Source organism: Capricornis sumatraensis, chromosome 1 (genome assembly GCF_032405125.1).
Source record: "Capricornis sumatraensis isolate serow.1 chromosome 1, serow.2, whole genome shotgun sequence".
NCBI lineage: Eukaryota > Metazoa > Chordata > Mammalia > Artiodactyla > Bovidae > Capricornis > Capricornis sumatraensis.
This window is the reverse complement of record NC_091069.1, coordinates 32336341-32350338: the sequence shown is the minus strand read 5'-3', so window position 1 is coordinate 32350338 and position 13998 is coordinate 32336341. Positions and strand designations below refer to the sequence as shown.

At 52.9% G+C, this 13998-nt stretch overlaps 1 protein-coding gene across 2 annotated transcripts in view; it reads left to right on the top strand.

Annotated features, from left to right (window-relative positions):
* The first annotated feature begins 12455 nt into the window (after positions 1-12455).
* Positions 12456-13998, top strand: part of ADCY3 (adenylate cyclase 3) — an 86194-nt gene continuing 84651 nt past the window's right edge. For both annotated transcript variants that reach the window (XM_068964227.1, XM_068964216.1), the window contains exon 1: positions 12456-13130. In XM_068964227.1, the coding sequence (XP_068820328.1) occupies positions 12456-13130 (675 nt within the window). The remainder of the gene's footprint in view (positions 13131-13998) is intronic.

Below are 13998 nucleotides of genomic sequence, written 5' to 3'. Positions count from 1 at the left end.
CTGATTTGGAAGTGGGTGCGTGACCCTGCTCTGGCCAAAAAGACATAATGGACATTCTAGGGAGCTCCCAGGAAAGAATTTCATCCTCCTGAAAAGGGCAGCATGGGAAGAAACTGTTTCTCTCCTTCTGTGGGATAATGTATCTGTGTATGATGCTAGACTGTGGTACCAGCTGGCCAAGATGGGGAGAGGTAGCCTGTGATGGCAGAACTGATTCCCCAAGGGTGGCAGGGCAGAATCTGGAAAGCAACATGCCCCTTACAGATGGGTTTGAGCCACCAAATAACTAACCTTAGACCTGTTCGAACCAAAGACCTGTTATAGAGATATTTTCTCTACCGTTAAGCCATTGTGAGTCGAGTTTGGGGTTACTTAGGACAGAAATAATCTCAACAATTCTAATACAACCTAACTACCCAAAAACACCTCTGGCCCCACTCCAGGAGAGATGGCTGAGAACTCTACCATTTGTAATTGATTAAAGAAAAGTTCTGTGTGTTGAATTATAAGTTTTACCCTTGAGAGGGATTAATCACTGAGCTTTTAACACCTTAGAATTTATTCATTTCTTCCTAAGCATTCCTTCCTCCATCAGGCATTTATTAAGTGCCTTTTCTATGCCAATCACTCTGTTAGACTCTGGGATAAAACACACACACACACACACACAATGAACAACGCGTATCAATTTATACCTAACAGTCAAATCCTTTATATTATTCTCTCTAAAGTTATTTAAATGTATTTTTTGTTTGTTTAAAGGCATTTTTGAACTTGGGCTTGACTTGAAAAGAATTCCCACTTACAGCTACACTAATCCAAAACCATGAAGATGAAAAGAATGTAGATGACTTGTGGGGAAGCTTTTATTAAGAGAAGCAAAGAAATACAGACCCCTAAGAACACGCCCTGAACCTAGAGCCTGTTATACAGAGTGAAGTAAGTCAGAAACAGAAACAACGCATTTCGTATATTAACGCTTATGTATGGAATCTAGAAAAATGGTACTGATGAACCTATCTGCAGAACAGGAACAGAGATGCAGGCATAGAGAACAGACTTTGGACACTGTGGGGGAAGAAGAATGTGGGACAAATTGACAGACGAGCATTGACAAATATACACTACCATGTGTAAAATAGATAGCCAGTGGGAAGCCGCTGTACAGGTGCAGGGAGCTCAAGCTGGTGCTTGCTCTGTGATGACTTAGAGGGGTGGGATGGGGGTGAGGAATTTCGGGGGGAGGCTCAAGAGGGAGGGGGCATATGTATACTTACAGCTGATTCACTCAATTATCTCCCAATTAAAAATAGGTTTCTTTAAAAAAAAACAAAAACAACTTGTCCTGCCTTAAGAAAGGGATAAAGAGAGCAGTGCAGGGAAGGTAAATGGGCACTCACTGCCAGAGCCGGTCTCTGACGGCATGAGAAAGAAAGAGCAAGAGGCCTCCAAGCCAATAGAAGAAAGACTGACTCAACCCTAACAGCTGCTAAAAATAGCAGAGCAGAGTTATAAGCTTTCCTGTCCAAACAGATCTAAAGCTGGCAGGTAGTCCGGGGCTAATAGTGAATGGAAGGGTCAGAGCCATCTCAAACAGAGAACCTCACAAGGGGTTCTGATCCTTGCTCAGCTATGAGCAGAGCCATTGCTGGCTTCCCACTTGGCAGGGCTGGGTGCATGGAAAGCCAGAGGCACCAAGGAGGGGGAGGATGGGTGAGAGACAGAGTTGCTCCAACCCACCCTGAACCCACTTCACTGAAGTGAGTTTTAATAAAGTGAAAAAAGAATTTTTTAAAATAAGAACTATAATTTTTTTTTAATGGACCAAGTGTTTGCTCTGGTTTTGGAAAAGCTTAGCAGATATCCCTGAATATAACACTTTCAGAAAGATGCTGGCTCTGCCCAGTGTCCCCCACATGGCAAAGGAAGATTGGAAGAGGGGTGGCAAAGCTTGTTAGCTAACTTATTTCCACCACCCCTTGGGTATATTGCATCTTTTCTTAAGAATATGAGAGGGAAAGTAATGCCAGTGTGAGTTATTTAATAGTTATAGAAATCACTATCACTATCAGAAGCACATGGATATGATTAACCTGCTCATGTCTAACTTGAGTGTAAGTCAGCACACCAGCAGGGCCTGAGAACTTTGTGGAATGAATCCTTGAGAGTGTTGCTTAAATCTGGACCACTGTCTTCTGGTAATTATCATTTTGTGCCTTCTTGTCCATTATTCCTTGATGGTCTCATCCTTTTTTGAACCACTTTCTATCCCAAATCAGCTATAGCTGGTTAGGACGTGTCATTCCTCCTGCTTTGCTTTCCCCATAGTCCAATGTTAACTTGACCCCTAGCCAAGCAAGGGGGCAGGCTATGGAGGGTTATTCCCCCATTGATGTCCAGTGAGGCTGGGCAGGTCAGATTGCACAGCACAGCCTGAGGTCAGACATGTGGGTGTAGACTTGGGCCATGCCCTTTACCAGCTATGGAACCTTGGGCAAGTTATGAACCTAGTCTCAGTTTTCTCATCTGTAAAATGGACATATAATCATCTTTCTGTCATAGAACCATGAAGATTACATGAGATAAGTAGGTTGGGACCCAACCAAGGAATATCCTGGATGCTAAAGATTTTAGAATCTGAATCTGAAGGCAATAGGAAAACCATAGACACTTTCTGATGAAGTAAAATTGTCTGAACTGTGTGTGCTTCTGGGAGATATGCCAAAGGCAGCAAAAAGGGGGTTTGGAGAAGAATCTTGGAATGAATCCCATGAACCTCAGGCATCCAGTCTTCTGTTGGGCCCATAATGTCCTCTTGATCCCAACCAGCCATCATGGGACAATGCCAATTAGGTGACATGGAAGGGAGAGGGACCCACAGGAGGGCCTCTTCCTTCCCAGCTTTACCTTGTGGTAGAAGATTTCAAGGGCTGAAAGTACCTTTTAAAATGAGACTTTTAAAATGCTTCGCAGCCTCCAGATTTTACCTGCTAGTGCTTTTAGTGCAACATCAAGAGCAGAAACCCTGCCTGGAGAGCATGTCAGCAGCCTCCCCTGATCAGTGGAATAATGTCTCCCCAAACTGTCCTCATCCTGGTCTCCAGAAGCTGTGACGATGCTGCCTTATGTGGCAAAGGGGATTTTGCAAATATGATTAAGAGCCTTGATGAGATGATACAGGTGGGTCCAAGCTAATCACATGGATTCTTCAAATTGGAAAACCTTCTTCTGGCTCTGGGGTGTGACTATGGAAGAACGGTGAGAAATGCACTATTGCTGGCCTTGAAGACTGGGGAAGGGTTCCTGAAGGAAGGACTGTGGGCAGCCTCTAGAAGCTGGAAAAGGTAAGGATTTAAGTTCTCCCCTACAATCTCCAGAGAAAATGCAGTTCTACCAATGCTGTGGTTTTTGCCAGTAAGTCCCATTTTGGACTTCTGACATGCAGAACTGTGAGCTAACACACCTATACCGTTTAGACACTGAGTTTGTGGCCGTTTATTATGGCAGCTGCAGAAAAGGATTACACTTACCAGGGAGCTGCTCGGCCCTCAGCACAGGGCAATCAGCAGTTTAAAAACCAAAACAGGATCATTGTATCAACAGAACTCACATGCTATGGGAGAGAAAAGTGTTAGTCGCTCAGTCATGTCCAACTCTTTGCAGCTCCATGGACTGTAACCTCTATCCATGGGATTATCCAGGCAAGAATACTGGAGTGGGTAGCCATTCCCTTCTTCAGGGGATCTTTCTGACTCAGAGATCCAAACCCGGGTCTCCTACATTGCAGGCAGAGTCTTTACTGCCTGAGTCACCAGGAAGTATAGGTATGGAAATGTACAATTGGATGCTTAGTTTCCTGTGGCAGCCAGAACAAGTTATCACAGCTTGGATGGCATAAAACAGAAATGTACTCTTTCCCAGGTCTGGGGTCCACAACTGCAGAATCAAGGTGGTCAGTAGTGCCACACGCCCTGGAGGCTGGAGGGGAGAATCCCTCCCCGCCTCCTCCAGCTTCTGGGGGCTCCAGGTGTTGTTCCCTGGCTTGTGGCCACATCCCTCCAGCCTTCTGCCTCCATCACCACAGCACCTCCTCATCTGTGCCTGTCTTCTTTGTGTGTCTTCTAAAGACATCAGATTTAGGGTCATCCAGGCAATCCAGGCAATCACCACTGCAAAGACACGTTTTCCAAATAAGATCACATTCACGGGTTCCAGGGATCTGGCCATGTACCTATCTCCTGGAAAGGTGGTGACAAGGAACCATGCAGCCCACTACAGATCTCCAAAAATGACTACTGTTCCTGGAGGACAGCTTCAAGGGAAAATGACATTGAGCACTTTACAAGTATTATCACATGTGATCGCCTAGCACATTGCTAGGTGGGGGACAGGTAAGAAGATGGGGATAAGATCAGATCTGGATTTGGAATGATCGATTGCCCTAGTTAGGGTAGTAGAGAATGGGTGAGGGGAGGAGAGAGGAAGAATAGGGTCAAGAAATGCTTCTCGAGTCCTGAGATGGGACGCCAGGCCAGGGTGTGGCTGCTGGAATGGTTTAGGTTTGAATATCTGCAATGAGGGCATGGAGCCAGCCCTTCTCAAAGCCCCTAGCCTGACCCCCTAAGAACTGGACTCTTTTGAGTATTGGGACCAGAGGGAGGGAGAGGCACTGTGGAGCGGAGGCCTCCATCTCCTGTTGGCCTGGGCCTTGTCACCTCTCAGTGTTCAAAATCTTTTTCTGCTCCTTCGAATCCCCAGCAGGCTAGGAGAGGCTCGTTAGGGCATATTTCTATGGTGCCTCTTCCCGGAGGGGCCCTGGCTCAAGTGCTTTTGGAAACGTGACATTTCCGTAGAGGCCTTGGGATTACTCAGCATCCACATATTGCTTTGCACTCCTTGGGCATGCATCTTACTTGCCCCAAATTTAACCTGCCTGGGCCTCAACTTCCTCATCCAGGCTGAAGCAGAATAAGTGTCTTCCAGCTCTGACATCTAGGGAGCCATAATTCTGCTGGATGCCCCTGGCCGTAAGCTGGGCACTGAGTCTGAGATCACAGTGTCCTTCCCGAAGCACGCTTCTGAGGATTCCTGCTGGAGCTGTGCTTGTGCACCACCTGGAGCACCTGGAGTCCAGCCCTCCTTTGCCCCTTCCTTGCTGTGGGCTCCGGAGCAAGTCCCCTCTCGTCTCTGAGCCCGTTTCCTCACCTGTAAAATGGGGACCTGGGTAGTACCCAAGTCATAAAGCTGAAGGAAAGAACACCACAGAGCCTCGAGGCAGGATCCCACAGGAAACAGGGTCACTGCCCATGACCAGTACGTGCAAGGGGATGAATGGTTGGTATTAAGTTGAAGTTATATCAGAAGCAGGTTATGGAGTAGCTGCTGTTTCAAATGCTGGGCTGGAGGAGAGCTGGCCCAGCTCATGAGGAGATGCTCACACCCAGGACGGAACAGACCCAGAGACACCCCCGTCCAGGGAAGAGAAGGTGGTCCTCACTGTGCTCTCTGCCCACGCAGAGGCCCCAGGAAGGGAGCAGAGCACTGGGGCTGTCAGATGGGGGAGGAGGAGATGAGGCCGGAGCCTACCTGCTAGGGCAGTGTGGCTGTGCCCGTGAGACATGTGCATGCTCACCCATCACACTCATCACACACATGCACTCACACTCATCTCACATACATAGCTCTCACTGTCACAAACTCTAACACAAAACATGTACTCATACACTCCGAAACACTCATAATCATACTTGTACATGCTCACAGTGGTCCAACAAGTGACCCAGGGGAGGGGCAGAGCCGGGGAGACCTTAACATGGACGCAGAAGCAACAAGAAACAGAGAAGGACAGAGAGACGCAAAGAAGTGACATTCGGGCTGAGTGTCAGAGAGGAGCACCACAGTGGGGTCAAGAGAGGGACCCAGATGTAACCACAGGCAAGGCCCGAGGGAGACGGCAGCCCAGCCCGGTTCTGAGTAGGTCCTTCAGGAACAGCAGCACCAGAGTGGTGGGGCGACCTGGCCAGGAGGTGGCTGGTAACTCCCGTTTGACTTGTTCTGTAGAGACTTGCCAGCCATTCTGCTGGGCTTTCCTGGGAGCTCAGGTGGTAAAGAATCCACCTGCAGTGCAGGAGATCCAGGTTCAATCCCTGGGTTGGGAAGATCCCCTGGAGAAGGGAATGGCAGCTCACTCCAGTATCCTTGCCTGGAGGATTCCACGGACAGTGGAGCCTGGTGTGTTACAGTCTGTGGGGTTGGACATGACTGAGTGACTAACACACACACTGATGCCCTTGAGCCCCATTTCCTAGGGGGCAGTCTCTGTTATCCACCACGAGGATACTGAGAATTGGGGAGCTGGAATCATCTGTCTGAGTCCCCTGCAGCATCCAGGCCAGTGCCCACAGTTGACTCCAGAGGGCTCCTGCCCTCCAGATGAAGGCTCCGAACCTCTGAGCCAGAGGAATCGGTGAGGGGTCTGGGCCCTGTAGGAGACATCCTCCCAGCCCACCCATCTACTCTGCAATTGCTGCAGGTATACCCTGTAGAGTCCTTGCCTCTCTGCACGAGTGTCCTGTTTCCTGCCCCACTGCCCACCACTCAGCCTCCCTGAGGCTCACACCGGCATGCCTGCAAGTACTTGAGAGTAAACCCACTGACCAGGACCCCTCAACCACTGCAGGATGGAAGCAGACAGATAAATACTATCTCCCCTGTCCCGCTCTAGTCACCCAGCCAAACATGCCCAGGTGCCTTCTGCACGGCTCCTCATAGGGTCCCAGAGGGACTGAGCCCCACAGCCAGCGGCAGGGACCACTCCCGCGCACACCCTGTATTTACCGGCTTTCCTGTCTTCCCTCCCTGGGAGTCACTCTCCCAATTAAACCACCTGCACACAGGCCCACGTCAGGCTCTGCTTTCAGCTGAGGCCCCAATCAGGGCCCTCCCTGGGGCCCAGCACCAGGGGAGCTGGGGATCTTCTCTCCTCCCACTTCTCTTTTCCCAGGACTCTAGGGTTCTGCTCTGATCTATTGTTTGCTGGATTCAGGAGCCACCGCTTTTCCCCGGGGGGGCACACCACTCTTGTTTATCCAATAACCATTAATTCTTAGCAATCATCTCTAGTCTCAAACTGTACAAACAGAAGTTGCCTTCGGCAAACAGTTATCCTATCTGAGTGGATCCTGGGATCGGCTGGAGGTTGGGACGCCTTCCAAGCTTCTAGCCAAGCCCGTAATTCTGTCTTCACTTTATGACATGTGTCATAGGCAAGTCACCCACACAGCCATTCATGGTCTTGGGTTGTGTGGGTATGTGCATGTGTGTTTGCAAGATAGATTTACTTTATCTTTTGATTGTAAAAGAATGCATGTCAGTTGTCCAGATAATGCAAGATGCATAGCATAGAAACTGAAAACACTTCGCCCCCTTTTCAGTTGAGTGGGGTTATTCTTATTTTTTTAAATTTATTATAATTATTATTTTTGCCCCACAATGCAGCATGTAGGATCTTAGTTCTCTGACCAGGGATCAAACCCACACCCCCTGCATACCCGAAATGGAAGCTTGGAGTCTTAACCACTGGACCACCAGGATAGTCCCTGCGTGCGTGTGTGCTCACTCAGTCGTGTCCAACTCTTTGCGACCCCATGGACTGTAGACCACCAGGCTCCTCTGTCCATGGGGTTCTCCAGGCAAGAACATTGGAGTGGGTTGCCATGCCCTCCTCCAGGAGATCTTTCCATTCCATGGATGGAAACTGCATCTCCTCTGTCTCCTGCATTGGCAGGCGGGTTCATTACCACCAACGCCACCTGGGAAGCCCAGGATAGTCCCTAGTTATCTTTAATTTACCCCGGCACAGGACACATTCAGCATCAATGAATAAGGCCTGTTGGTCCTCTCAGGGACAGCCAGGTGCACTTACACAGTACCATTTCTCCTTAAGGAAATCATCCACTCATTCAGTGGCTGTTTTGAGCACCCACCAGGTGCCATATTCTGGAGAAGCAGCCACGAGGGAAACAGCTGAGACTCTTGTGGCCTCACTGTCTGTCTCTGACTAGCTGTGTTTTCCCTGACCGCCTCTCTTCCTCGGTTGCCTCTGGCTTCAATGAGGGGCTGCAGCTGCCCTCCTGGGCTTCCCACGTTCATAGGGAAGGGCTGTGCATATGATCCAGGTTGCAGAATGGGGTTGGGAGTGTACTGTCCTGCTGCTGAGCCTTGGCAGAGGCTCCAGACAATCTGATGCTCCCCTCTAATCCTGAAAGGTCCTGTTTCAGGTGGCCTGTGCTCAGCTGAGGGTCTATCTTGGTGGACATAGTACCCTGGCAGAGCTGGCAAGCATCTTGAGAGCACGGGCAAGGTGGCTCCTCTGGTCTTTGCTGATGGATGCCTGGGCAGGCTGGGCATCCTGGGTGCTCTCAGCACAGGTCTGTTAAACAGGTGGCATGGCTGAGAGAGGAGGATTGTGGAAGGCCAGGGAGCAGAGCAGTGAGGTCAGCAGTCAGGGTAGGAGGGGGCGAGAGATTTCTCTGTGGAACCCGCTCCCTTCACAGGGTTCGTGGGGAGGAGAGGCCAGGGCATGGGGTGGGAGCAGGCTCATCAGGAAACCCACAGGGCCCAGGGGCTGGGCGTGGCCTTGCCAAGTGGGAAGCTCCACAGAACCCCAAGAGTTGGTATGTGTGCCAGGAAAGCAGGAGGGATTCACAGAAGGCACAATGTGCTTGTCCCTTGCGCCCAAGCAGGCTCAAACAGTATTTATCAGCTTTTTCTTTTTCCTTTTATTAACACACGTATCTTGATTGTGTTGGTGCTAGTAAAGAACCCGCCTGCCAATGCAGGAGACATAAGAGATGCAGGTTCAGTCCCTGGGTTGGGAAGATCCCCTGGAGGAGGGAGGGCAACCCACTCCAGTATTCTTGCCGAGAATCCCATGGACAGAAGAGCCTGGCTGGCTACAGTCCATAGGGTGGCACAGAGTCAAACACGATTAAAGCAAGAGCATGAGCACTTGGTTAAACATAAAAACCATGCCTCCTTTAACATTGTGTAATGATTCAAAATTCAGAAAACTAAGATCATGGCATCTGGTCCCATCACTTCATGGCAAATAGATGGGGAAACAGTGGAAACAGTGACAGACTATTTCGGGGGCTCCAAAAGCACTGCAGATTTTGACTGCAGGCATGAATTAAAAGACGCCTACTTCTTGGAAGAAGAGTTCTAACCAACCTAGACAGCATATTAAAAAGCAGAGACATTACTTTGCCAACAAAGGTCTGTCTTCCAGTAGTCATGTATGGATGTGAGAGTTGGACCATAAAGAAAGCTGAGTGCCAAAGAATTGGTGCTTTGAACTGTGGTGTTGGAGAAGACTCTTGAGAGTCTCTTGGACAGCAAGGACATCCACCAGCCCATCCTAAAGGAAATCATTTCTGAATATTCATTGGAAGGACTGATGTTGAAGCTGAAACTCCAATACTTTGGCCACCTGATGCGAAGAACTGATTCATTTGAAAACACCCTGATGCTGGGAAAGATTGAAGAGAAGAAGGGGATGACAGAGGATGAAATGGTTGGATGGCATCGCTGACTCAATGGACATGAGTTTGAATAAGCTTTGGGAGTTGGTGATGGACAGGCGTGCTGCAGTCCATGGAGTCGCAAAGAGTCAGACACAACTAAGCGACTGAACTGAACTGAACAACTCAAAATAAATGTTTGAATCCCAACGGGGGGAAATGCTGCTTTATTGAAACTGTTGTTCGCTGTTTAGTCACTTCAGTCTTGTCTACTCTTCTGCAACCCTGTGGACTGTAGCCTGCCAGGCTCCTCTGTCCTCGGGATTCTCTGGGCAATACTTGAGTGGGTTGCCATTTCCTTCTCCAGGGGATCTTCCTGACCCAGGGATTATTGAAATTACCCTCCTCCTAATTTGATGTCATATTTCTCACCTTTGGAAGCAAACCCTGACAGATTTGAGCTGAGGTTAGTAGTTTTTCGTAGTTAGTATGAGAAACAGACAGAAACAGCTGTGATAGGGTCAAGTCTCTAATGAATCTGCCCCCTGAGGTTCTGCAAAGGGCCCTCACATATGATCTCAAGAGATCCAGGAGTCACCTTCATCCAGGGCCTGGAGGGCTGGGTTCCTCTCTTCTCTTACCCAGTTCTGCCTTCCCCAGGGAGCCCACCCTGAAAGGGCTGGCGTCCTCAGCAACTCCCTTCCTCCTCCCTCCACATAGTTTCTTGTGTTTCAAAACAACTTATCTCCCTTCTCTCCCTTTATGTAAATTCCTAAAGCCTGTCGTTGATCTTGACAAGACGTTTTGTCAAATCCGAGGAAAGTAATTTATGCTGTGGTGTAAGAGATTGGTGGCTTCCCTGGTGGCCCAGAGGTTAAAGCGTCTGCCTAATGCGGCAGACCTGGGTTCGATCCCTGGGTCAGGAAGATCCCCTGGAGAAGGAAATGGCAACCCACTCCAGTACTCTTGCCTGGAAAATCCCATGGACGGAGGAGCCTGGTGGGCTACAGTCCACGGGGTCGCAAAGAGTCGGACACGATTGAGCGACTTAACTTTCAACTTTCAAGATACTGATAGACTTAACCATTCAAAGGAGCATCTTCGTTCTTAACAGCGTTCCTACACTACATTCAAAAAACGCCTCAAACAGGTGGAATGTGCACAAGAGACGGTTTTGAAGCAGGGTCTCTTCCAACTCCACGTGCCTCCTGGGCCACTCCTACCCTCTTCCTTCAAGAATCGGGCTCAGCTGCGGGCCCTTCTGCGGCAAGCTCAGACCGGCGTTTGGGCTGCCAGGGTGGGCGGGGACACAGGCCTGGCGCGCCGGGCAGGGGAGTTGTCCCCAAACCTCAGCCCCCGCCTCTCCGAGCCCGGAAGGAAGCCGCGGTAGAGGAGGGGGCGCCCGGGATGCCCCGAGCGTGCCTCACCTGCGGGAGGGCACGTCCCGGGCTTTTATCTTCCGACACCGGGCCTGCAGCGGGAAGGCCCTGACTAGCCCATCCTTCCTGCCGCCGCCCACCCAGAGCTTCCACGCAGCGATCGCCGCCCGGTGCCGGAACGTGGGGCCGCGGGGGCCCCTGCAACTCGCGCCAGCGCTCCTCCTCCTGCCCCCGCACCGGGTAGGGGTCCCGAGCGGAGCGCCTCCCCCCGGCCCCTCCCCTGCCCCCACCTCTCCCACCGCCGCCCCAGCTCCGGACCCGCTCGCCGAGAGGGCGGCTACTGCGGGGAGGGAGGGGCGCCGCCCGCCTCCCGGGGCCTGGAGCGCGCGTGGCCCCGGAGCCGCCAGCGCCGCGCGGGGACTCACTGTGCCGCGCGCCCGGGCTCGGCTGGCTCCGCTCGGCGCGCGGGCGGGGCAGAGGATGCTGGCGGGCTTCCCCGGCCTCGGCCCGCGCTCCCGCCGCCAAGGGCCCCGGTGCGCCCCTAGCCCCGCTGCCGCCGCCGCCGCCGCGACCACTGCGGGGCCAGAGGGAGGGCGCCAGCCCCGCGAGCCGCAGCCCAAGAGGCTGGCGACCCCGGATTTTCTAGCCGCCGCCGCCGCCGCCTCTTTTCTCCAGCGGCCGGGAGCCTGTGGATGCTGAAGGACAGCCCTGCGCCTTTCCCGGCCTGACGGCGGGAGGGTCGCGCCCCGGCCGGGGGACCGGGGACCGCGGCGCTAGCGGGGCGTCGCGGCTCCGTGGAGAGCAGCCCCCGGGCGCGCCAAGCCCTCCTGCCCCCTCCCGCTGCACGCGTGACCCGGCCTCGCAGCCCGCGAGGGGACTGGCACGGGCCACGCGGCTCTCGAGTTCCCGCACAGGTAAGCGCAGGGGCAGGGCCTGCCTTCCGGAGCAGACAGTGCCCTGAGATGGGGAGCCCCAGGGGCCAAAGGGCTGGCTGGGAAGGGAAGTAAACAGAGAAGGATTTAGGAACCCCCCAGGCTGGCGCTGGTTTCTTGGAGCATGTTTTATCCTCACATTCTAAGACTTGGGCCTGGAGGCGACTTAGATGAGGAGATCAGAGGGGTGAGAGAGACTGAGATGACACGGAGAGAGACCAGGGATGGTGGAGAGGTAGCCAGGCCCGTCCACAGCCAGAGACAGGAAGCAGAGTGTTTGGGTGGACAAGACTAAGTATGTGTGTGGTCGGGTGGTGGCCGTGAGCGTTGGGGTGGCGGGAGAAAGGCCTCGGTTTTGGAGCCTCTGGCAGCAAGGATTCTTCCCGGAGGGCTGGGGCAGGTCGTGGAGAAAGCTCGGGTAGGAAGGAAGAGGGGCTTCTACTCAGTGATGTCCTTTTAAGTTCCAGATGGTCAGCTCTCCCTGAGCCCTGGAATCCCACTCTGCGTTCCTGCCCGAAGTGGCCCCAGATCTCCGAGAGTCCCCGTAGGTGGCCCGTGCCAGAGCGCTTCCTCTGCTCTGCGGCCGGCTTCTCTGGAGCCAGTAGAAGCAGATACCAGCCAGGATGCCGAGGACCCAGGGCTTCTCCGAGCCCGAGTACTCCGCTGAGTACTCGGCCGAGTACTCTGTCAGCCTGCCTTCGGACCCTGACCGCGGGGTGGGCCGGACCCATGAAATCTCAGTTCGGAACTCGGGATCGTGCCTCTGCTTACCTCGCTTCATGCGACTGACCTTCGTACCAGAGTCCTTGGAGAACCTGTACCAGACTTACTTCAAGAGGCAGCGCCATGAGACCCTGCTGGTGCTGGTGGTCTTTGCGGCCCTCTTCGACTGCTATGTGGTGGTCATGTGCGCCGTGGTCTTCTCTGCTGACAAGCTGGCCCCCCTCGCCGTGGCCGGGGTTGGGCTGGTGTTGGACATCATCCTTTTCGTGCTCTGCAAAAAGGGGCTTCTCCCCAACCGGGTCACTCGGAGAGTGGTGCCCTACCTGCTGTGGCTGCTGATATCAGCCCAGGTCTTCTCCTACCTGGGCCTGAACTTCTCCCGTGCCCATGCAGCCAGCGACACGGTGGGCTGGCAGGCCTTCTTCGTCTTCTCCTTCTTCATCACGCTGCCGCTCAGCCTCAGCCCCATTGTCATCATCTCCGTGGTCTCCTGCGTCGTGCACACACTCGTCTTGGGGGTCACCGTGGCCCAGCAGCAGCAGGATGGGCTGAAGGGAGTGCGGTTGCTGAGGGAGGTGAGTCCCGCCTTTTGACCCGGCCAGTGACTTCCTTCCCCAGCGGCTCTCAGCTGAGATGGTACCTATTTCGGACGGTGGGTGGTCTGGGGCTCTCATCTACGTATGTAGGAAGGACCACCTCTCTCTCAACCCCTGGCTTCGCAGGAGCGCTGGTCTGTGGTTGGCTTGAGGGATCAGAGGATTTCCGGACATTGGCCACTCTGTCAACCCACGCCCAGCCTGAGTGGGTGGCCGGAAGGGCCTGGGCCTGATCTCAAGCGAGGCAGCCTTGTCTTTGTCACTGACCCCTGCCGGGAAGGCCTCTTGTGGGGAAAGAGGGCTCCCCTGGCTTCTGGCCTCTTAACTTGGCATTGAGTGGCTTCAGCAAGAGGCTGACTGTGTGGACTCAGTGTGCCTCTGCCCAGTGGGGAAGGTGTTTGCCTGCCTAAAGTGGCTGTTATCAAGATGAAAGGTTGTGGGTGACCTCAAAGAATGAGATGTGAAGGACTGTGTGGTTGTCACAGATCCCACTTCTGCTGCTGAGAGCTCAGGGTGCTTGAGCGCTCAGATGATGGAGTGGTGGTCTCCCCCTGGGAGCCGTGGTGCAGGGATACAGACGGGGACAGGGTAGCCAGCCATAGTGAGGGAGGGTCTACTGGTTCTGGAGGAAGCTTTCTGCTGGAAGGGGCGGAAATTTGGCTTTAACTTAACAGACAGTCTGTGCTCCCCACTGGGTGCCAAGACCCTGGGTAGGTGCTGAGGGGCTGCGGAGATGTGATGCCTGGCTTTCTGAGCTGGGTTACCTATGGGGCGATGGGGGTTCCACAGGGCTGAGAGTCTATGAATTCCACAGCTGTGTATCCTACTCGCTACCTTTTCCTCATTT